This window comes from Rattus norvegicus, chromosome 20 (genome assembly GCF_036323735.1).
Source record: "Rattus norvegicus strain BN/NHsdMcwi chromosome 20, GRCr8, whole genome shotgun sequence".
Classification (NCBI taxonomy): Eukaryota; Metazoa; Chordata; class Mammalia; order Rodentia; family Muridae; genus Rattus; species Rattus norvegicus.
In genome coordinates, this window is record NC_086038.1 from 13,497,091 (window position 1) to 13,519,848 (window position 22,758).

At 52.2% G+C, this 22,758-nt stretch overlaps 1 protein-coding gene across 2 annotated transcripts in view; it reads right to left on the reverse strand.

Moving 5' to 3' along the window:
- Positions 1-22,758, reverse strand: part of Bcr (BCR activator of RhoGEF and GTPase) — a 127,602-nt gene that overhangs the window by 28,359 nt on the left and 76,485 nt on the right. The window contains 10 exon segments of one of the 2 annotated variants that reach the window (NM_001419609.1): positions 634-708; positions 1,191-1,295; positions 2,788-2,863; positions 3,590-3,709; positions 5,622-5,790; positions 6,711-6,832; positions 14,167-14,307; positions 16,407-16,459; positions 19,655-19,715; positions 22,114-22,221. In NM_001419609.1, coding sequence (NP_001406538.1) covers positions 634-708; positions 1,191-1,295; positions 2,788-2,863; positions 3,590-3,709; positions 5,622-5,790; positions 6,711-6,832; positions 14,167-14,307; positions 16,407-16,459; positions 19,655-19,715; positions 22,114-22,221 — 1,030 coding nt within the window. 2 annotated transcript variants of the gene reach the window in all.

A 22,758-nucleotide genomic window follows, 5' to 3' on the forward strand; every position in this document is an offset into this window, starting at 1 on the left:
AAAAGAAAACCTAACTGCATTTTCTTAAGAGTTTCCTGTACATTCTAGACACAGGTCCCTCGTCAGCTCCATTCCGGTATCTGCTGAGGCTCTTGCTCTGTGGCAGTCATGGGAAGGAAGGGACAAAACTGTACTTGCCCTTCAGTCTCCTACCATGGGCCTAAGAGCTGAGAGAGGAGCTAGGCGAGGAGATCAGTACAGCTGCAGCGTGGTCCCCCTCAGACTGCTAGGGCAGCTAGCTGGGAGAGAAAAGGGCATTCTCTTGTCTACTTAACACAACAGCTAAGGCTTCTCCTGTTGGCAGGGTTGTGGGGTTGCTGCAAAGGAGCGGAGGCTTCCTGGCATCTTTCCAAGTGCTATCAGGCTTTGGGTTCAAACTCCAGACCTGATAATTAAAAGGCCTGCCGGCAGGTGACATCCCATGCATGCAGGCTCTGAGACAGATATGTGTGGGGAGGGAGGCAGGGAAAAACAATCCCGTACCCAGCAGGCTTCAACAGGCAAGGTCCCTGAAGAATGGCACCCATGCTGGACACCTGACTGGCTGCCCTGGGTAGCCCAGGCCTCCCACCCTTCTTAGGGGACAATCCTTCCAGGTTAAAGTTTACTCACATCCCGCTCTAAGCTACTTACTTGAGCTCTGCTTAAACCCGGTGGCTGAATGTACGATGGCATGCAGGAAGCCGTAGAGTCCGGGAGACTCATCATCTGTGCAAGAAACCAAGGAGGTTAACCCTCTGCCTCACAAGGGTATGGGCGGGGGGTGGGGGGTGGGGTAAGGCTGATCCAGCACTGGGCACAGTAGTATTATCGTCTGAGCATGTGCCCTCTGTGGATTCTGCATTTAGAATCTGAGGATCTAGTTGGCCTCAAAGCACAGGCAAAGGAGTGACCAAAACACAGCTCCAAAGCAAGGAAAAGGGGTCAGGGTGACGTGGGTGTGGGCAGAGTAAGGGCGCCTAACCACAGAGCCCTGTGCGGCACTGATTACGAAACCTGGTGTGACTCAAAAGTGTTAGCCCAGGTCTCTACCCACTGTATTGACTGTGTCACGAGCCTTATGGCCAGGGAGACAAAAGCCATGGTCAGTCACTTTGCCCAGCAATAGCTTCAAGGGGAGAAACTGCTCCAAACGGATCAGCCTGACCCCCAGGAACCCAGCATCCTGACCCCCGGGAGCACAACCCTACCTTCTTTGTTGATGGTCAGTGGAATGTGGTGAACGGTCTGAAGTTTTACACACGAGTTGGTCAGCATCTGTAGCTCCACAGATGTCAGAGAGAAACTTTTGAAACCTGAGGAGGCCGAGCAGGTATGGAGACAGGTCAGTTGTTGGCCCTCTCGCATGGCCTTCACAACACAAGTGTGTGTGGGGGGGATTAGCAGGGCCCCCACTGGGGCTTGATGGCTCCCAGTTGAAATGCAGGTTTAGCGCCAGAGCAAGATGAGGTCCCAGAGAGCCCAGGCCCCAGGGCTCCTGGGAAGATTGCCAATATCGCTTACAGACTCGTGTTCACAAGCATTGACCTGCCGCCTGAGTGCGGGACAAGGCAGGCTGGAATAGGACAGGTCAGCCTGGACGCACCACCCTGGTAGACATCCCCAGACAGACATCCGTGTAGTTCTGTCCTCTACTCTGTTGAGGTGGGTTTGTGTCTATCTGTCAGGTGACATTTTGTTTTTCTGGGTGCACCTCTGAGCAGGGACAGATGCTGCCAGCCTGGAAATGGGTTTGGATCCCCATGTTAAGCTAAGAATCTCTGAGACACAAGCCCTGGCAGGAGTCCCTTGGTCTATTCCTGGGCACAGCAGCACTGAAAAGAAGAGGTAGTCTTAGCTCAGCCAGGGCATAAACGATGAGCCTTGGAGAGGAGAGCTCAGGATGGGGGGTCAGAGGCTTGCACAGCCCACAGCTGCCTCTGCAGAAACTGAACCCAAACTCCAACTTCAACCAGAGCTGCTGTAGCATTACAGAACAAGCAGGCCTCTGAGGACACAGTCCTTGGCTAATGGGAAGCAGCCACAGCCCCAGGATCTGGGGTGAGGTCTACCACTCTACTCCCAACACTGTCCCAGAACCCAAAGAACAGATAAAAGTTCTGGAAAAGGATAAAGCCACTAAGAGAAGGGATTATCTAGAGAGAGAAGGGGCCATTCCAGTGAGGACTAAGTGTCTAGTCTTGGGGTCAGCGGGTCAGAGGACAGTGGACCAGCACGGTATGGTTCCTTAGGTGGGTCCAGCCAAAGGCTCCTCCTGCATCACTGCTTGTAGAGGGAGGACAATGGAGTCCCCAAGGGAGTAGCTGGTGAACAGAGGAGGCCCAAGGAGACTGGGGATTATGTCAGGAAGGTGTGTGAGCCTGTGTGAGGAACAGTCAGCCAGGATGAGGGATTTGGGACAGCCTAGGGAAGGAATCTCAGGTCAAAGGGCAGGATGGGGGAGCGTACATGCTTACAGATTTAGATGGGGCTCCATACATTTGTCCAGGGTCTAAAGCCCCTCTGAAAAGAATATCAGAGGAGCAGAGAAACAAGAAGGGAGAAGGGGAGAGGGAGGGGGAGGGGAAGAAGGAGAAAGGAAGGGAGAGGAGAGGAGAGGAGAGGAGAGGAGAGGAGAGGAGAGGAGAGGAGAGAAGAGAAGAGAAGAGAAGAGAAGAGAAGAGAAGAGAAGAGAAGAGAAGAGAAGAGAAGAGAAGAGAAGAGAGGTAGAACATCAACAACTGCCCACAGAGAATCCATCTGGCCCCGAAGGCAGAAGGCTGGGTTCTCTGGGTCCAGGAAACTCACATTTCTTCTGCTGCTCCCGGATGCTTTCTCTCCACTCGGCTCGCTCATAGTCAGAGGAAATAAGGAATGTATAACTCTACGGTGAACGAGAAGAACATACCCCAGTTATCTCGGAGTCTGGCTAAATCAATACCGGGAGAACCCCGCGGGCGGCCTGACACACACAGGAGCTGGCTGAGTCCAGGCGTGCTCACGGCAGAGCTCTCCCATACTGACTGTACTTCTGGTCATGGTATCCACACACAGTATAGCCTGTGTCCAGCATAAGCCTCACTTGAAATGTCTGGCTCAGGGAATGAGTCTGGCAGAGGGGGCACAGAGTAAGGATACGGAGGGGTGGGTTATAAGGTAGTTCTTTGAGGTTAGGGCTGATGGCCATCTGACCTCTGCATAAGAAGACAGGACGGAGACAAGGGTCTCCAAAGTCTGTCAGTTGTCTTCCCTGCCATGTGTTAAAGAAAGAATGAACCGTCCTATGTGTTTACAAGTACTACGGGGCTCTGGAGCGAGAGGCTCAGGCTATAGATGGCACCAGGAACCAGACGGGAAGAGAATGCCAGTGACCCCGGAGTTCTCTAGGTAGAGCTCCTGTACTTGGTCACATTTGCAAACTCATGCGTGATGCTGACCCTGTTCCCTCCCTGCTGCCCTTGCCCCTTCCCAGATGTAGGAGCTGAGTCAGCGGCTTATGGAGGTGATAGCCCAAAGCGCCATCAGAGGGACATGTGAAGGGCTGCAGTGATCTCTTTCGGAATGGGGATGCTCCCCTGTGCTGACGGCTGTGGCAAAGGCTGGCACTCACCTTGCCATTGCGACTGTGCACCCTGAAGGCCATGCTGGGGGACATCAACAGCAGCAGCGATTCCTGCTCTGACAGCTTCTTCCTCAGCCTCTCCATGACCTTGCTGCCCTTGTTTGCTCTCTGTGGAGAGAGAAGAGTCCTGCCCTTTCATCTGGAGCCAATGCCACCTGCTCTTCCTTAGTTGTGGCCCACTGCTCTCCACCCTTAACCCTGGGCTCCAGAGATCGCATCTGCCTGCTCAGTACAGCCCAGGGCCTTCCTCGGCTGTTGCTGGTGCCCTTTAGAGGATGTGAATAGCCTTCTCCTTAGGGTTGAGCCCCAGGACAAACTAGAGCTGTGCTCAAATTCCTTCCTAAAGGAATCGGGGCTTCTCATAAAAGCAGGAGAGGCATTTAGCTTTTTCAAAAGCTGGACAATATTCAGGAGTGCCTAGGACCCAGGGAACCTTCTACCTGCTCTCTGCCTTGGTCACATTTAATATCAGGCCCCTGGGATGTTGGGTAGGGGAGAGAGGGCCCTAGTACATAAGATGAACACCACCATGGTCTAGTCAGAAAACCTCTGCCTGTCCTGAGCTGTGTGGAACCTTCCCGAGGCCACTACACCCTGGAAAGAAGACTGCGGCCTCTCATAAACCTTAACCCCAATTGCCAGATGGAGAAGAGCATGATGGGGGATGGAAATGCACACCAGTAGGCAGTAGGGACCAGTAGCCCTGAGGACCCCAGAGTGGTTCTGCTCAGAGACGCTCTACTACAGAGGCCATGAATAAATGACCAAATATCTACTGTGGTCTTGGGTCTCCCTTTCTGAAGCTACAGGGCTTTTCTGCGTGCTTGCTAAACGTGCTAGGCTTGCAGTGTGGTAATCGAGGAAGGGGCATACAGGCTGAAGAGGACCTGTCCTGCTGTATCCACCCCATCAGGGATCCATGGAGTGTCCCTGAGCTGAGGCCAGTCTTCCGAAGATACAGCTCCTTTGTGGCTAATGCCAGGCCCCTACTCTGGCCTGGATTCACCCCAGATTGTAGGGGCTCATTCTCACTCCTTACACTTCTAAAACTTCTACACGTTTTCCAGGAAAAAAAAAATCAGGGGTCTGCAATCCAAAGCAGCCACACTCTCCAGCCTCCCATCCCAGACCACCGAATCCTCGACAGCCTAAGCGGGTCTCCACCCAGTGATTAAGCACATCTCCATGGATACTGCCTGAGCATCAGCATGGTGAACCCCAAAGGCTCCAGAGACAAGAACTTCGAAGTATGACAGCACAAAGCCACACCCTAGATGCCCCTCCCCTGCCTGGGTGTCCAGGCTCTCTGCTTTTTAAACTCCCCTTACGCACAGCACTCAAACACTTGCGTGAGAACCCAAATCAACCCATACCCCATTGCTTATACACTGCTAGGTGTACAAGGTGAAACGGCACACATCTCAACTATAAGTTCCAACTGTGGAGAAGGCTGAGCTGTGAGGACTGCTTAGGCCCAGGAAACTGGCCAGGAGAGCTCACCAAGACCATCTCGTAGTGAAGGGAAGCAAGAGAACGCTTCTGTTGTCCCGAGTACGCACCCTTTCTTGGCCTGACTTTTCATTTCTAATTGATGGGACTTGCGGGGGTGGGGTGGGAAAATGTTTCTCCCACCCTATATGCCTTTCTTGTGCAGCATATGTGAGTAATAATCTTCCAGCTTGTTTCCTATTGGGTTGATTAAATTTACATCTTCCACGAGAAAAATCAGAGCCTACCCTAGGCCAGGTTTTCTCAGGATTCAAGGATGGGGCAGAGGAAAAGATGAGAAGGTGAGAAAGGGGTGATGGAAGTTCTCAAAACAACCAGGGTCCATCTAGGATCAGATAGACGGTACTCTGGGAGCTGGGAACTCTCATGGGTCCCAGCAGAGCCTGGTGACCAGCTGTGGGACCAGATGCCTGGCCAAGACTGAGGAAGCACCCGTGTGGTGTGCACATGAGGGCCTACTGTGCACTCAGACTACGCAGAACCTGGTACATGCTCTCCCAGACGGTCCCACCTTCTCTCGTTGGATGTCGCTCTTGATTTGGGAGATTTTGATCTTCAAGGCATCCAGTTCCTCATCTGGCACCAGAGGGATGTTGGGTAGTGCCTCCAACTCGTCCACCATCTGGAAGCTGAGGTCCGTGAGCGGAATGTACCATTTACAGTCATATTGCTGGGTTTTGCTGGGGTGGAGAGGAAGCGGAACATTAACAGACTGACCTTTCCTTTGCTAACATCACTGCTTTTGAGGACTCTTTACCTGACTTACAGCTCTACACACATCTCATGTAACAAGCTAGGCTGAGGTTGACAGCAGGTATTGGCGGCCCTGGTTTTGGATAGGACGGGACTGAAGTTTTGAGCCATAGAATTTGAGAGGCTGTGATATATATACCTGTTGCAATCACTTCACTTGACAGGTGAGGTGGAAGCTCCCTTCTGAGTGGATTGATTTAAGTTCATCTGCACGGTAGAAATGTTAGGGGATCCCACTGTGTTCTGGTGTGTTCTAACATGATTGTCTTGGCACCATTCCAACCTGGTGTATCCTGGGCAAATCTCTCGTGGTGGTTGTGATAGTGGGGTGTGAGTCTGTGTGTGCACACATGTGTATATTCCGAGCAATTTACCGGTAGTGGTGTATGTAAAACTTAGAAGGCATCACAGCTTAGAAAGACAGAAGTACAGGTACCTCCGAGTGATTGCCTGCCGACAGGGGAGGGCTCCTGCTTCAGCCCTGCAGTCCCAGGCACGCACCCTTCTAAGATGAGTTATGAAGAGACCTTCCTCCAACAACATAGGAGTCATAACCTTGTCTATCCCTCATTACAGGAAGCAAAGACAAGTCATTGGCCCTGTCCTATGACATCTCCAGATTGAGCCTGGTACCATATAAAGACTCTGGAAACAGTTTAAGGAGTAGGAGGTCTGGTAACATTGTTACAGCTGTCAGAAATTCACCCTACCCGGCGCTATGGCAGGGCATCAGCATCTACAGATGGAAACAGTGTAAGGAGCAGGAGGTCCGGCCACATTGTTACTCATATCTGTCAGAAACTGCCCTCTGGAGCATTGTAGGGAGGGCACAGCCAACACCACTCACCCTCCACTTTGTTTCTTCAGCTTGGTGCAGAGGAGCAGGTCAGTGAACAGGAAGATGTGACGCAGCTTGCGGGCCCCCTCCACCAGCTCCACCATGAAGCTATCCTTCAGCAGCTGCCGGTGCTGTGGGCACGGTGTAGACAGGGGCAAGTCAGGGTGATGGATGGGGTGGGAAGGGGGATACTGGGCCCTCTGGGCTCAGCAGGAGCAAGGAGATCACCTAGAAACCTCTTTGGGGATTTTCACTTCCTGTACATTAACTTCCTAGAATGTTCTATTTATTTTATTTGCCTGCTAATAGATGTGACTCCTGGCATCTCTTTTATTCAGCCAACGATTCTGAGTCCTTTCTAGATGCTTGGCCCCCAGAAGAACACCAGAGAATAGGGCAGAGATGGACGTTACTTTGGGGTGACCAATGCCTCGCGAAGGTGTTAACTTGAGATTAGCCACATAAAAGGGATACTCCTGTCAAGTGATTGTTCCCAGGCACACACGGTACTCCAGGGCCTGACTGGGCAGCCTTTCAGTAGTGAGAAGATGGGCCCAGGAATTTTCTGAGAAGAGGCAGTGCTGAGGACATGGGCTGAGTCTAGGGCTGAGTCGAACGCTGAAGGCTTCACAAAGCTGTGGACCCCACCTCTGATCTCCGCCCAGACATCTGTTGCCTAGGAACAAAGCCAACAGAGAGAACAGGTGGGCAGCATAGGATGTGTGACAGAGGTGGACAGGGCCTAGGACAAGTAAAAGAATATGAAGATAGTCTCCCTGCAGGCCCTGAGCCTTCTGTACCTCCACAGTCCATCTGAGAGCCAAGGGACAGTCCACCTCACGTGTACAGCTCAAGACGTGGCTAAGCGGGCTCGATGAGGTAAGCCATCAATGTATTAAAACAAAGTCAGACATCTCATGTGGCTTGGGCGATGTGCCACACAAAGGACAGAGGTAGGGTGAGGTGTGGCTACTGTGAGCCACCCCCAAGCTCAATTCAAAGAGAAGAAAATGGCCCCCAGAAAGGCCATCCCAAGGATGGCATACAGCAGGGTATTCATTGACCTTAGGAGTTCACAAGCCTGGGGAAGCTCTTGGCTCCAGAAAGGCTTTCTAGAGGCTGATTGCTCTTGACACTGCCTGGGAAGGATCTGTAGGGCAGACGTTTACAACAAAGTGCATGGAAGCCTATTGCCTACCTCAGCCTGAGGTGTGGCTGCACCCCTACTCCCCCTGAGAAGCAGGATGCTCCCTACCCTCATCACAGTGGACTGGGGCTGTGCAGTGAGCCCAGTTCCTCTGGGCCTACGGCTTCTGACTTCTAAGTTCTACTCCCCACGCTCTGTAGGAACAGAAGTTAGAATCCAGTGCAGCCTGGGCAGGTCCCCTGAGATCCCCTGACATGGAGAGCTACATGTCACCAACACAGGCAGCTTAGCTCCTCATGGTCACCTAACTGCTTGCACAAGACAGCCAAGTATTTCCTACAGGCCAGTGCCCATATGTAGAAGGGCAGGAAGGCTACCAGCATGCTAAGACCATGACTCCCTCACTCTCTCATACATACTTCCACAGGGCAGAAGGTTTTCTGGGTGATCATAGCTACAAGATTCAAGAAACAGTATACCCGCAGTTGTCTTTGGGGCTGTGAGCCTAGCCTTTAAACGGATGAGCTATTTCCCCAGGGCAACACTATACAGATCTGAAGACATGTATGAGGCTGGAGGGAAGATTCTAGAAACTGGGTATCTAGATTTTTTTTTTTTTTTTAGGTCAGTGGTAGAGGGATACAGGATACGGAACACCAACATCTGCACGGAGAATGATTACACGGCTGCTTCCTCAGTAAGGACACAGAGATGAGTCCTCAGACCACAAGGTGGCAGTCTTTTCTCTGTACAAAGTAACTGAACTTTTTGCAATGGCCAGCAGAGGGAACCCTAAGCTCAGCCTAGAAGCTGTGGGTCAGTAACGTCCAGACAAGAGCTCACTGAATGCTCAATGGATTGCAGGCTTAAGAGCTTCCAAGAGGCAGGCTTAGCTTGGTTGTAAAAAATATTTCTGACATCTCAACGGTTACTTAATCCCTCCCCCCAGCTTCATCACAGGGGGCCCTCAAACACTTCCCAGCCAACCTTGCCAGCCCTGGGCCCCAGTCTGGGAATGTTCAGGCTCAGGCTTTGTCTGCCCAGGAGACACCTGAATCAGAAGTGCCCCTCAGCCTCATTATAGATCCGGAAGCACAGGGTGCCCAGTAATGGCTTCCGCTCCAGCCTGCTTCTACTCTCCAGGGCACACAGGCGAGGTCAAGGCTGGACCACCTCTGCTAACAGCCTCAACAGTGAGAGGCCAGCCGGTTAGGAAAAACTGTTGACTCAAAGTCTCACCCAGGACAGCCTCCCACCCACTCCTGCCCTAAGACAGACAGCCCAGGACCTCACTGGACCCAGATCCAAAGAGTCTGTAACTCAGAGAGGCCGGTTGGCTGAAATGGCCGGACTGTGTGCAGGCTCCTGCGTGAGTGTGAGACTGTTGGGTGTTCCTTCTAGGCTCCGCCCTGCCCCACGGTTACCTGGCAACTGCCAGGTGTGCCTGACTCACTATAAAAGGGGCTGCTTGCCCCTTCCTCACTCTCTTCTCTTGCTCTCTTCTTCCTTCCCCTCTGTCCCTTCTCTCCCTATCCCCCCCCCCCCCACCACATGCTCATGGCTGGCCTTTACTCCTGTGTATTAATTTTCCCTCTCCCTCCGTCCCTCCCTCCCTCCTCTTCCTCCTCCTTCTTCTTCCTCCTCCTCCTCCTTCTTCTTCCTCCCTCCCTCCCTCTCTCTCTCTCTCTCTCTCCCCCTCCCTCCCTCCCTCAACTCCCTTCCCCATGCCCTAAATAAACTTTGATCTATACTATACTGTCATGTGACTGGTACCTCAGGGGGAAGCAGCATGGGTTTGCTGAGGCACTCCCTTCCTCCTCACCCTACATCACCTCCACCAAACACGCCCCTTCTTCGTTTTCTTTTTTATAAAACACAACAATGTGCGTCCTGGTTTCTCTGTGTGGTAGGAGACCCTATGCAGGTGTCTCTGTCCCCTTGTCGTGGGAGAGGGCAATGGATGAAGATATGTGTGCGTTTGTTATGTGGAGGGGGTAGGCGTTCCTCATTCAGGTAGGAAATACCAGCTGCAAGGGACACCATCGCCTGCCGACATGGCCGGGCACCCTGGGAGTGAGGGGAACTGGGATTCCCTCTGCTTTCTCAGCCTGTCCCCTGGCATTGCTTGGGAACCTGCCCAACCCGGGCCTCCTTTGGGCAGACTAAATTTAGAAGTGCGCTCTGTGGATTTAACGTACACACCCTCTTTCTCCTTGGTGCAGTGTGTTTACTTTATCTCTGCCTCGGTTTCGATCACACGGGGTGGCTGGGGCAGGGGCTGGACTGTAACTCAGTGACGAAGGGTTTGCCTGGCATGGACAAGGACCTGGGTTCCAGGTTAGTGCCGTAGGAGAAGAAGTAAGATGAATACGGAGAGACCTGCTTGGTGGCATTTGGGGGACAGGGGGATTAAATGAGACAACACACACATAGGGCCTCACAGGGACTACTGGACACCATTTGCTGAGGCTTCTGTGGTCTGAGGACTGAGCCCGGGACTCTTGTATATTCTGATATTGTGTTATACTTACATTTCTGATCCTCTGCTTGGGCTGTGGACAATGTGTCCCAGTTCACGACAGCAAGCAAGCATTCCTACTACTGGGTGGGGAGTGGGGTGGGTGTCTCAGCCTTCTCCCATCTTGGCTCACCACTGCTCCTTAAGACCTCTTGTGAATGGGTTTGACTTTTCCAGCTGCAGTTACTCAACAACTCTGTGTGTGTGTACGTGTTGCCGGAACGGAGTCTAGTGTTTCAAGCATGATAGGCAAGCGCTCTAGTACCGAGGTATAGATTTCCTTAGTCCCCCAGGTCTTTTCAAGCAGCAGCAGGTAAGCCTAGCATTCTCCACCTAAGCTCCGTTGCTCTCACCGTCCACCTTCGCCAGCACGGTTCCTTTGTAAAGCACCTTCGGAACCCATTGCCCGCCTCCCTCCACAAGGGGCCTCTAGGATCCCAGGCAGAGAACTGGGATCATTCGAATCTCCTGCAAAGCCCTAGTTGCAGACCTCAAAGCGGAGAGGCAACAACCACTTGGAGGAAATTACCCAGCAGCAGGGATCTAGTTCTCTAACTGTGAAGTTAATTCGGATAAACAAGTATGCACCCACCCACCAGCTCACAGGACTGGGGCCTGGAAGGAAAATGTGTCTCCAAGATCCTCTGATCCAGAAGCTGAGAGGAGAGCCCGGACTCCCCATCCTGGGTAGCTAGAATCCTGGTGAATTAGGGCGAGGATTCTGGCCTGCCAGAGGCTGCTGGCCTCTGTTCAGTTTGGAAACTACCTCTAACGCTGCCCAGAAACTACCATAAAAGGGCCAGCTCTGGAGCGGGAAGACTTGGCTAAAAAGCATGAAGAGATCAGAGCAGACTGACTAGAGGTCAGGTGCTGCCCCTAGCTCATACTTGGGTCTCTCTACAATGCCCTGACCCATCCCACGGGGAGGCTTACAGGTTCTTTCCTGGCTAGTAACATGAAGGGTGGTCTGCACCATCTCCAACACAGATGGCATCTCTACGTCACCATGTCTGTTTCGATGCTTCGAGAGCACAGACGCTCATGTCACGGGCAAGCCGTGGGTGCGGATCGACATGGGGTTGGAAAGCTGTCCTTATGGTACCTGTCCTACAGCATCAAGCACCGTGTTGTTGGAAGGAAGCTGAGGAGGACGCTGAGGAGGAGCTCATATGCCTGGGCATCCAGGGCACACATACAGGCACCTGTCTGCCACCCTGCCTTAGGTGAGCCCTGAGGCAACCACAGAGCCGGATGAAGGGGTGTTAAGTAGAACTGTACATTTTCAAAGCCTCTAAGACTAGTTCTCTTGGGCTGGAGAGATGGCTCAGTGGCTAAGAGCACTGACCGCTCTTCCAGAGGTCCTGAGTTCAATTCCCAGCAACCACATGGTGGCTCACAGCCATCTGTCATGGGATCCGATGCCCTCTTCTGGTGTGTCTACCAGCTACCATGTACTTATATAATAAATGAATCTTGAAAAAAACAAACAAAAAACCAAAAGATTAGTCCTCTCTCCCTCTAGCAGCTGGGGTAGCCCCTCTGCAGGTACGAGCTCCTGTCTTCATAAGCATTCTACCCTCCAGACCTGCAGACAGCTGCTAACTGGGGCTGAGATCTCTTAGTCCCTAAGGCAGTTATGCTCTGAATATTTCGTTTTCAGGGATCCTAAACAGAAAACAGGGAGGGACACAGGAGCGGATTCTGTCCTACATTAAGGGGTGAGGCAAGAGCGGTTCAAGCATTTGCTTCTCCTGTCAAGCTCTCCTAAATGAACAGTTGACCAAAGAGAAAAGGCACCAGGTGGGATGGGTGTGTGCAGCAGGCACCCAGTGAGGCACACGTGAGACCTTGGCAGATGTGGGTCGGTCACCCGGTTAGATATATCGGACGCTGATAGGGAAGCCATGTGCTCTGCTCTTATCCACTGGCCTTAGGTGAGAAGCTGGTACAGGGCCCAGTGAACTCCACATGAGACCTGCTTCCCAGGTCCTGCATGTACCAAACAACCAGGTGGGGACTGCTCTGTCAACACTTCCGCCCCCCCCCCAGGGGTTACTAGCTAGAAAAGCTAGGGTCCCACTTCTGCTTTCAGTGGGCTTAATGATCATTGAGTGGTGGACCCACGGCCAGGCCCACTGTGGGTGTGGCCTTGGTAGAGCGGGCGTGGCCTTGGAGCGGGCGTGGCTTCGTTGGAGTACATGTGACCTTATTGGAGCGGGGGTGTCACTGTGGGTGTGGGTTATAAGAGCTGCCATTGACTGCTCTGTCCGTAAGTCAGACCACTGTGAGGCTGGGGGAGGTGAGCCCCTACCCTACTGTAGAGACAAGGAACAGGTATCGAAGGGAGTGTCTGTGAGTGCTGGAATGCTCAAGGAAGCCCTCAGGATACCGGGATGGAGCCCGAGTTGGCTTTAACCAAAGCCTGGATGGGTCTGGTGATGGAACTGAAGGGCGGTTCCCTCTTCTTCCTAGGCTCCTCCTGGCCCACTGTGAGAAATGTGACCAGGTGCCTCACTCATAATTAAGCCCAGTCAGACCGTGGTTAAGTGTGTACTTTCAACTCAACTGTAGAACAGCGATTCCCAGAAAAGCACGTGGAGGGTGGGATGGTTTGTACAGGCTCGGCTCAGGGAGTGGCATGACTAGAAGGGGTGGGCTTTGCAGAATGGGCGTGGCCTCGTTGGAGTAGGTATGGTCTTTGCAGAGTGGGCGGGGCCTCATTGGAGTAGGTGTGTCACTGTGAGTGTGGGCTGTAAGACTCATCCTAGCTGCCTGGAGGTCAGTATTCTGCTAGCAGCCTTCAAATGGAGATGTAGAACTCAGCTCCAGCTGGATGCTGCCATGTTTTGGCCTTGATGATGATGGACTGAACCTCTGAACCTGTAAGCCAGCCCCAATTAACTGTTGTCCTTGGTCATGGTGTCTGTTCACAGCAGTAAAACCCTAACTAAGACAGAGGACAAAACAAGAGCAGCCTGCCTGTCAATGCACTGACAGAGGGAAGAAAACTCACCAAGCACGTGGGCCAGAAAAGGAAGAAGAGGTTCCCAGAGGCAACCACAGCCAGTCACATGATCTTTCCATGCCCAGTGTAAACTTGACTGTCCTGTCTATGCACAAGACCCAAGAGGCTATAAGGCAGCTGCTCGCCTACCTTTAACACCATCTCTGACAAAAAGCTCGTGTCAGATTGCAGCTCCCTGCCCTGTACCTGTGTGGAGCTCACCAGATGTCACCCAATGGAAATGGTATGTGCCTACCAATGTGCCGGGCTCCTCTGTCAAAGGGCGGCAAGAACACAGGATGAGGGCTGCTTATTGATGACGCAAGGAAAGAGAATCGCCATCGCCGGATGTCATAGGGAAAGGGAGGAGAATGGAGTTTCTGGGCTGAAGACATCCACTTCCTCAGCCAGACTCAAGCCCCTAAACTGTGAATCCTTTTCTTTGTCATTCAAAACCTTACATCTAGTGTTCATGGCTTTCCAAGAAAAGATCAGGAGGAAATGCAGTTCTAGGCAAACAACATGCTATCCTCCTGTTCACTCTTGCTTCAGATGGGGACCTGTGCTTACGGCGAGATTTGTTCCAAGCCCAAGAGGTGGCTGAGTGAGGGCCAAGGACAGAAGGCTGCTGTGGCCATGGCAGTACAGGATTACCCAATCAACGTCACCCTGACGTCCTACATACATGACTATGCTATACCCTGCAGAGTTATGAATTCCCCAAGGACACCCAGCACATGTCCTGCGCTGTGCCCAAGACTGAGGCTGCCCCATGTCCCCCACCAGCCACGCTCACCTCTCCTTTTTTCACGGTCATGGACTGCCGGCGGGGCGTGATCTCCTCGTTGATGCTGGACAGGAAGTTCTGAGAGATGCGGAGGGCATCTTGCAGCAGGGAATGGTCGGGATGGCTGGATGGAGTGTGCTTTAGCAAGTCCTGTTCCCGGTGGGAAGACCGGAGTTAGTCAGAACGGGACTGGTACAGTCCACGGTGTGAAACCATCCAGTCACACTGCGTGCAATTCAGAGCTGCAGGCCTACTGTCAGTGAGCTTCTTCTTAGAAGTAGACACCTGCCCCAATGGCATACCCATGTGCCCAGTAAGAAGAAGAAGCTGTCATTATTATAAAAACCTAGGGCAGGGTTTCTGGCCCATGGTATTATTAACACTGGGGCTAGATAAATGCTTTATGGTGGAATAAAAATGCCTGTGTGGTATAGACATTTGGCATCACTGAGGGCCTCTGGGTGCACTAGATGCCTCTAAATCCTCATTTTCAGCTCTGATGGCCAAATGTCTTTGGCCATTGATGCTGGTATCCTGAAGGCAGAACTGATTATGGCCCAGAACTCCTGGCATACACACACACACACACACACACACACACACACACACACACACACACACACACACACACACAAGGCTGGGAGAAAGCCCTGGTTCCTCCAGGTTCCCCTTCCTTCAGATGAGTGCCTTAGCCCTTCTTCCTAATCTGACAGAAATATTGCTAATTTATATACTACAAGGGCAGTTTTGTTCCTGCCCATGGTAAGCAGCTCCCTGATTGAGAGAAACAACCCCCACCCCTCAACTCCTAACCCTAACTACAAAGAGAACCTGGAGAGATGAGTAGGTCCACCTTTCCTCCATCCCTCTTAAGCAGCTGTTTTCTCTACCAGGATTCTGTGCTACACAAATGTCTGGACCAGTCACAGCCACGGGCAGATGACAGCATCTCAGAGTCAAATGGACGGGCCACCTGGCCAGGACTTGTGAACTGTTACTGTTTCACAATCCTAGAATCGTCTAGAAAGAAAGCCTTCATGAGGAGTTGTCTAGACCCAGGATGGCTTGTGGGCATACCTGTGGGGAAGTGTCTTAATTACAGGGGAAGACCTATCCACTGTGGGCGGCGCCGAACCTAGTTGGGGCATCACGAGCTGTGTAAGAGCAGAGAGCTAGCTGGCCACAGCACGTACACATTCATCATCTGCTTTCGACTGCGATGGGACTGGCTGCTTCAAGATCTGTCACCCTGATAGCTCCTGTGTGCAGAACTCAGAGGCATCAGATTCCCCTGGAGCTGGACTTACAGGTGACGGTGACTCACTCAACGTGGGTACTAAGAGCCGAGCTTGACGTCCCCTGGAGGAGCAGTACTTAACCGCTGAGTCATCCCTCCAGCCCCATCCCAAAACTCCATCAGAGCTCCATGAAGAACAAAAAAGCTGGATACAGTAGCATAGACCTCTAAGCCCAGTACTTAGGAGGCTGAGGCAGAGGAACCATGAGTTCCAGGGCAGCTTAGGCTACAGAGCAAAGCCCGGGTGCACTGTGGAATGCTACATAGTTGTAACAAATGAAGCAAAGTCGCCTGGGCCAAAATGAAACAAAAATCTCCATCTATGTCATTAATAGGATGAAGGTGGTGTGAACGCTTACAGTGTGGCACCTTCTGAGCAATTAAAAGAAGATATTCACCACGTTAGTTCACACACAAGCCCTTAGTGGGGGCTCCTTAGTGGGAGGGAACAAAATATTTGGGTAGGCTTTGTCAGCATGAATGCTGTTAACAGGTTTCCCTTGGCATGGGGAGCTTCTGTTTTGTTTTCTCAGTACAGAGAACCCCCTGGTGGTGGGTCTCCCCCTGTGCCCTACACTGCGAGGTGGGAGGTAACACCAACTGCCCTGCCCTGCCCATTTTCCATGAAACCTCCGCTTACACACGCTTACACACTTCGCTGCAATGCCACATTTCCACTTACAGACCCCTGCCCATGTGGGATAGGATAAGCCCTCCCTGTCTGTTCCACTGGGGGCACTTCTGTCCCCCAGCCACCTCTGGGAAGGTCCTGCATTCTCAATAAAGGTGTTGGCAGTAGAATAGCAGGGCACAGGTTAGAGACCGGCAAAAGGCCAGCATTAACCTCAAGACAAGAGACCCAGTGAAGGGGCCTTCTCTAGCTGGTCTGAGGATGAGTGGAGGACCCTGGCCTCCCTGGGAGGCAGATGCCATGCTCCCCAATGGGACTCACGTGAAGGACTAGTGTGCTCCTCGTCACCCGGTCCACAGGTTTGTAGAGCAGAGCTGTGAAGAGACAGGCAAGGGGAGATATGACCACACTTGGAGAAAACAAGAGTAAACCTGCCTCCTGGTGTCTCAAAACCAGGAGGAAGGGCAGGCCCACCTCCCCTTTGCAGGGCCAGGAGGCCAAACTCGAGCATCTGTCTGCGATACTACAGGCTTTGAGTTCAGAGCTGCTGCTCAGGCCTGAGCCTCTGCAAAGGTTCAGCCCATACATGTTGCTGTCCGGGACTGTCAAGGAGGACGGTGAGGGCCACAATCCTACCCTATAGTGGTCCAGAATGCGGCTCCCAGAGTCCATGGCTAAACAGGTTTCAGAAGCCCAGATCCGAGAGGGACAGAAGCCAACTGGGATACCAGGTGGGAGATCTGGGACTTATCTGGGGACACCCGGGCCAGCCTGGGCCACCTTTATTTCTCCTACACAGCAATGAGCATCATTTGTACGAGCACAGACACTTAAGGTCTTCCTACCAGATCCAAGCACACTCCTTTACATAATTTGCATGGCTGCTGCAGGGTACACACTGTTGTTTCCATTTTTTTTGGGGGGGGGAGATAGTCCTGGTTATAGCCCAGGGTGGTCTTGAACTCCCAGAGACCCACCTGCCTCTGCCTCCTGGAGTGCTGGACCACTGCCCAGCTGCTGTCTCCATTTTTTTACATAGGGGAAACTAGGGCTCAGAAGGGCTAAGGAGCGGGGTGGGGATAGGGGAGTTCTGGGGAATAGAACTATCTCCATGGTTCTCTATGAGTGAGTATAACTGTTCACACCGGCCTCACTCCTCTTAACACCTCACCGTTCACACCAGCCTAACTACTCACACTAGCTTAACTATTCACTAGCCCAACTATTCACACCAGCCTATCTGTTCACACCAGCCTAACTCCTTTTCACAGCAGCCTAATTATTCACAGTACCCTAACTGTTCACACCAGCCTCACTCCTCTTAACACCAGCTTCACTGGTCACATACCAGCCTAACTAGTCACACTAGCCTAACTAGTCACACTAGCCTATCTGTTCATACCAACCTCACTCCTTTTCACAGCAGCCTAACTATTCATACTACCCTAACTGTTCACACCAGTCTCACTCTTCTTAACACCAGCCTCACTGTTCACACATCAGCCCAACTATTCACACTAACCTAACTATTCACACCAGGCCATCTGTTCACACAAGCCTAACTATTCACACTGGCCTAAATATTCACACCAGTCTAACTCCTCCTCATAACGGCCTAACTGTTCACGCCAGCCTAACTCTTCTTCACACTAGCCTAACTCCTCTTCACACACCGGCCTCACTATTCATACTACCCTAACTGTTCCCACCAGCCTAACAACCTAACTACTTTCTGATTAGCACAGAGGTTGAACACACGGTCCCAGGATTCAGTAGCTCGCCAGCCTGCCTCTCTACCTGTGTCCGCTCAGGCCCTTTATGCGATGAAGTACTTGCCTTGTTGTCTGCTGTCTGGAGCTGATATGCTTTCCCTTTGAGACATGATGGGGCTCTGCCCCTGAGCGAATTCACCTACACATGGATCACCAAGGAAGTGGCTTGCTGTCGACTTGAACTATCTCGGGCACACTTGTCTGACTTGCTGTGTGACGGCCTGTGTGTGCTGGGGCTCTGCCGAGTCCCCACTGTGAAGACAGCCCTTCCTGAGTGCAGCTGCCTGACCTTGACCTTCTCATCCTTTCGGGCTGTGAGCCGAATGAACCCTTACTTGTGTGTATGGAGACTGAGCATCGGGGCTGTGCAGGCTAAGAGAGAGCTGTACGTACCACCAAGCTATAGCCCCAGGCCAAAAAACCCACTATTTTTATGAACTACTCAACTAAGACATGTGTGGTAGCTCTTATCAATAATCCCCCCACATAGGAGGCTGAGTCAGGAGGATAGCAGTGAGTTCTAGGCAAGTCCGGACCATGGTGTGAGACCCTGTCTCCAAAGCCAATAAAATAAAACGAAGAACTCAGTGGTTCTACTCAGTTGCAAAACTAGACGGCTACCTATGAGAGAAGAGAAATACAGTCCTACTTGCAGGGCCAGTGGAGACAGAGTGATGGTATTCTTAAAAGGGACTTTAAGGCGGCTGGAGAGATGGCGCGTCAGTAAAGAGTGCATGCTGCTCTTCCAGAGGTCTTGAGTTCAAATCCCAGCACCCGAGTAACAGCTCACATTTGCCTGTAACTGCAGCCCCAGGGGATCTAATGCCCTTTTCCAACCTCTGTGGGTACTAGGCACATATGGTGCACATACACACGTCCAGGTCAAACACTCAACACACATAAAACAAAAATAAAACTTTCTTAAAGTTTTTACAAAGTGTTTTAGGACGGGGCTCTCACTGGCCCAAACTTGCAATCCTTCGCGTCTGCTTCCTCAGTACCTCAGCCTAGAGCTGCGTGTCCCAGCGCCAGGCACAGCAATGTGTGTATTTTTTTCTTAGATAGGGTCTCACTGAGTATCCCGGGCCAGCCTCAGGCACAGCTTTTCCCTAAGTGTCTCCTGAATGCTGACATTACAGGTGTGTCTACCTTGCTGGTCTTCACAGTGAGACTTTAATATGTGATTAAAAAAAAAAAATACCATGTCTATGTGAGCTGCCATGTGGGCACTGGGAACCAAACCTGGGTCCTGCCTTCTGAAAGGGATGTTAAGGCTTCTAATGGCTGAACCACGTCTCTAGCCCCTCAGTAGAGTTTTTACACACAGAGATTAATTTATTTTGTGTGCGCGTCTGCACGCATGTGCACTGGACATCGGGCACAAGTGCGCATGTGGAATCTGGAGGGTAACTTTTGAGAACCGGCTCTCTCCTTCCACCATGTGGGCCACAGGGATCGTACCTCTTTAGGCACGGAACCAACCACCTTTTACCCGTTGCCCCACGATGACCTTAGAAGCCCCTGGTACCCGAGACCTCCTACAGTGTTTCCCTACTATCGTGTCATCAACAAACTTGTCTGGATCTCATCCGTTCTGCCTTGCTGGGACCAAAGCTGGTCTCTGCCCCTCTTCCTCCCTCTCCCTGCGTGAAGTCTAACTTGTAAGTAGGCTGCTGCGAGGGAGAGGAGAGTGGGGATCCAATGAGGTGTAGTGTCTGTCTTTCCAGCAATGCCCACTCCGTTGGAAAGGTACACACAAAGGCACAAACAAGCTGTTCCTCTGCAGGGAGAACTCACTTTCCAAAGAGTTCTTGGTAGTTGAGTCCTTGACGTCCTTGTTGCTTCTGGCCCTCAGGTTCTGTGGGGAGAAAGAGCACATCAGGCATCTTGGTGCTAAGCCCCTGAATAAATGTATACCTGCTATGGGGACAGGAAGGGTCTCTGGGGTCACCCTCCTAATTCGGTGCCACAACTAACACCTTGGAACTGGTATTGCCTAGCTCACCGAGGATAAAGCCTGCTGTGCACTTGGGTACCTTTCCTCAGAGGCTAACAGCCCCTGCAGTGGTTGGTCCTACCTATATCCTACTCAGCAGTTCCTAGAGGGTATAAGGAGCTAGGGAAGCTAAACAGGGAGACTGCAAGGTGCGGAGCTCACTGGAGCATGGGAGTGGCCCAAACGCCACATTCTCGTGGCCAGTGTAAGAGACCAGGTGACCTGGCTCAAGGAGACCAAGAGTTGAATCACACATTTGCCCCACACCTGACTCCAGAAGTCATCTTTATCAAACTCTCATTTAGCATTGGGAGAGCATCTCTGGTCTGACTGGATACCACTCCACACATCTCTCTCAACTGGTCTTGGGAAAGACTGACGGACCATTACCTGCCCTGTACTTGGGGGTGACCCTTCAGAGAGCCCCACACATGAGTACTGACAGTGCGTTCCACCTTATTCCCTTGAGTGGGGACCTCTCTCAGAACATGAAGTTGTCTAGTTGGCCAGGCTGGCCGGCCAGCAAGCGCCCACCTGTGCCTTCTAACACCGGGATCATGGGCACACAATGCCTTGTATGGCTTTTATGTAGGCGCTAGGGTTTTAAACTCAGGGTCCCGTGCTTGCGTAATGAATGTTCTCAACCGTGAGTCACCTTCTGGCACCTACATTTTCCTTTCTAACACTGCCTTTCTGCATGGGGATCTTTCCTCCCGGCATCCTTGTTTGACAGAAGAAAGAGAAGTCAGTCGGAGCTCTGAGGGAGTGGGAATTGTACAAAGGTGACAGTGACAATCCCCCAAGATGTCACATGGCTGCCCCTGACACTGCAGAGATACGATGGGAAGGGAGAAGAACCCTTGCGTAGAGTAGAGAGATAGTGGACCTGTGGGTGATCCTGACTGGGCTGCCAGCCTCAAGTGTCCTCCTGTTCACGTTCTCTGTATCTGAGGTGCTCTTTTAAGGCCTAGAGGTCCGCCACACGCCATGGCTTGAGGTTAAATGCAAAGAGGGAAGGAGCAACCGTCAGGCCTGGGATGGTGAACCCTGGGGATTCCTCTAGTAGAGGTCTACAGACACAGCAACTTTGAACCCCCGTGGGTGCTCCAAGATTGTTGGCAGAAAGCCACAAAGCAGAAGGCTTGTTCATGGCCTCTAGTGACAAGAATGTAGAGTAGATGCAGGCCTCCCATTGTGACGGTTTGAATAAAAATGGCCCATAGAGAGTGGCACTATTAGGTGAGGCCAGGTTGGAGGAAGTGTGTCACTGGGGAAAGAAAGGCTTTGAGGTTTCAGATGCTCAAACCAGACCCAGTCTGTTTGTATCTGGTCTCTGTCTCTCTTCTGGCCACCTGTGGATCTAGACACGGAACTCTTAGCTACCTCTCCAACACCATGCCTGTCCGCACACTGTCATGCTTCCTCCCACAACAATGATGAACTAAACTTCTGAACGGTAAGCCAGCCCCCCAATTAAATGTTTTCCTTTGTAAGAATTGCTGGGGTCACGGTGTCTCTTCACAGCCATAGGAATCCCAACTAAGACACCCGTGATAGGACACAAGGGTAGGGTTACAATTACTACAGACAAAATAAGGGAGTGGCCAGGGGACACGGCTGCTGATGTTTAAATGTATTTCCCAAAAGTTTGCACATCGGGAACAGGAACTCCTGCGACACACACTTACTGTGTCCGGAGTTGGGGTCTCGGAGAGGTGGTTAGGACGACATAGAGGCGGTAAGGTCATGAGGATAGACCTTAACTGAGTTCGTCTGCCTAGTCTATCCTGACATGTGACATCCTGTCATGACACAGCAAGACACTCACTCAACAGATGTACCTCAATGTGGTGGTCTAAATATGCTTGACACTATCAGGAGGCGTGGCCTTGTTGGAGTGGGCGTGGCCTTGTTGGAGTGGGCGTGGCCTTGTTGGAGTGGGCGTGGCCTTGTTGAAGTAGGTGTGGCCTTGTTGGAGGAAGTGTGTCACTGTGGGTGTGGGCTTTAAGATCCTCATCCTAGCTGCCTGGAAGCCAGTCTGGAATCAGGCCCTGCCCCTTGGGGAACAGCACTGTCAGGATTGTTCCGACTGAATCACAACTGTATCCTGCGATGGAGCTGACCCAGCGAACTCTGAGTCAGAGCCGGGGTTCATACCCAACCTTTAATCTGCTCTACTCTGTGGGAGGACACGGTGGGAGTCGGCAGTACCCCGGCCTGCACACCGCCGTCACCATCACGGCGCTGTACTCTTTATTACCTCAGAGATTTCTGCAAACTGAGCGTTGGCCTGACAGCACTTCTCTGCAGTTTCCATGGCCACTCCGTAGTTATCCACAAAGGCCCGGTACACGCCCAGCTGGCTGGCCTGCAGGGTGGAAGGAGGAGCGGGTGAGATGGGGTGGGATAGGTAGCCATTCCCCATCTTTCTGAGGACTGGGTTCTTGTGCATAGCTCTGGAAAAGACCCAGCTACGGCACGCGGGCTGCAGAAACCTGCTCTTCTGTGCAGCTTCCTCCCACCTGCTTCGCCTCCCCACATACCAAGCACGATTCCCTCCCCTGAAGTGACAGGTTGAGAAGTGAGTCAGAGCCCTGGACAGGTAATGGCCCCCTTTAGAGCTCCTTCCTTATTCCTCCCACTCTGCTTGCATAAAAGATGCTGTGCTCGAGGTGAGAATCCAGATGAATTCTCCCATGCAGGTGACAGGGAGGGGGCCGCCGTGACCATGATCCACGGATCCTGGTAACCACGGTGCTGTGTTCACATCGGATCCTGTCAGGCAGGTGAGGAACACATGGTCTGGCTGACTGGAAAGGGAAGCTCTTACAGTTGGCTGCCCGTCCTAAACCTCACAGTGGGGGGACGTGGCTCTTACAGACCCGGCAGGTGGAAGGGGATTGCT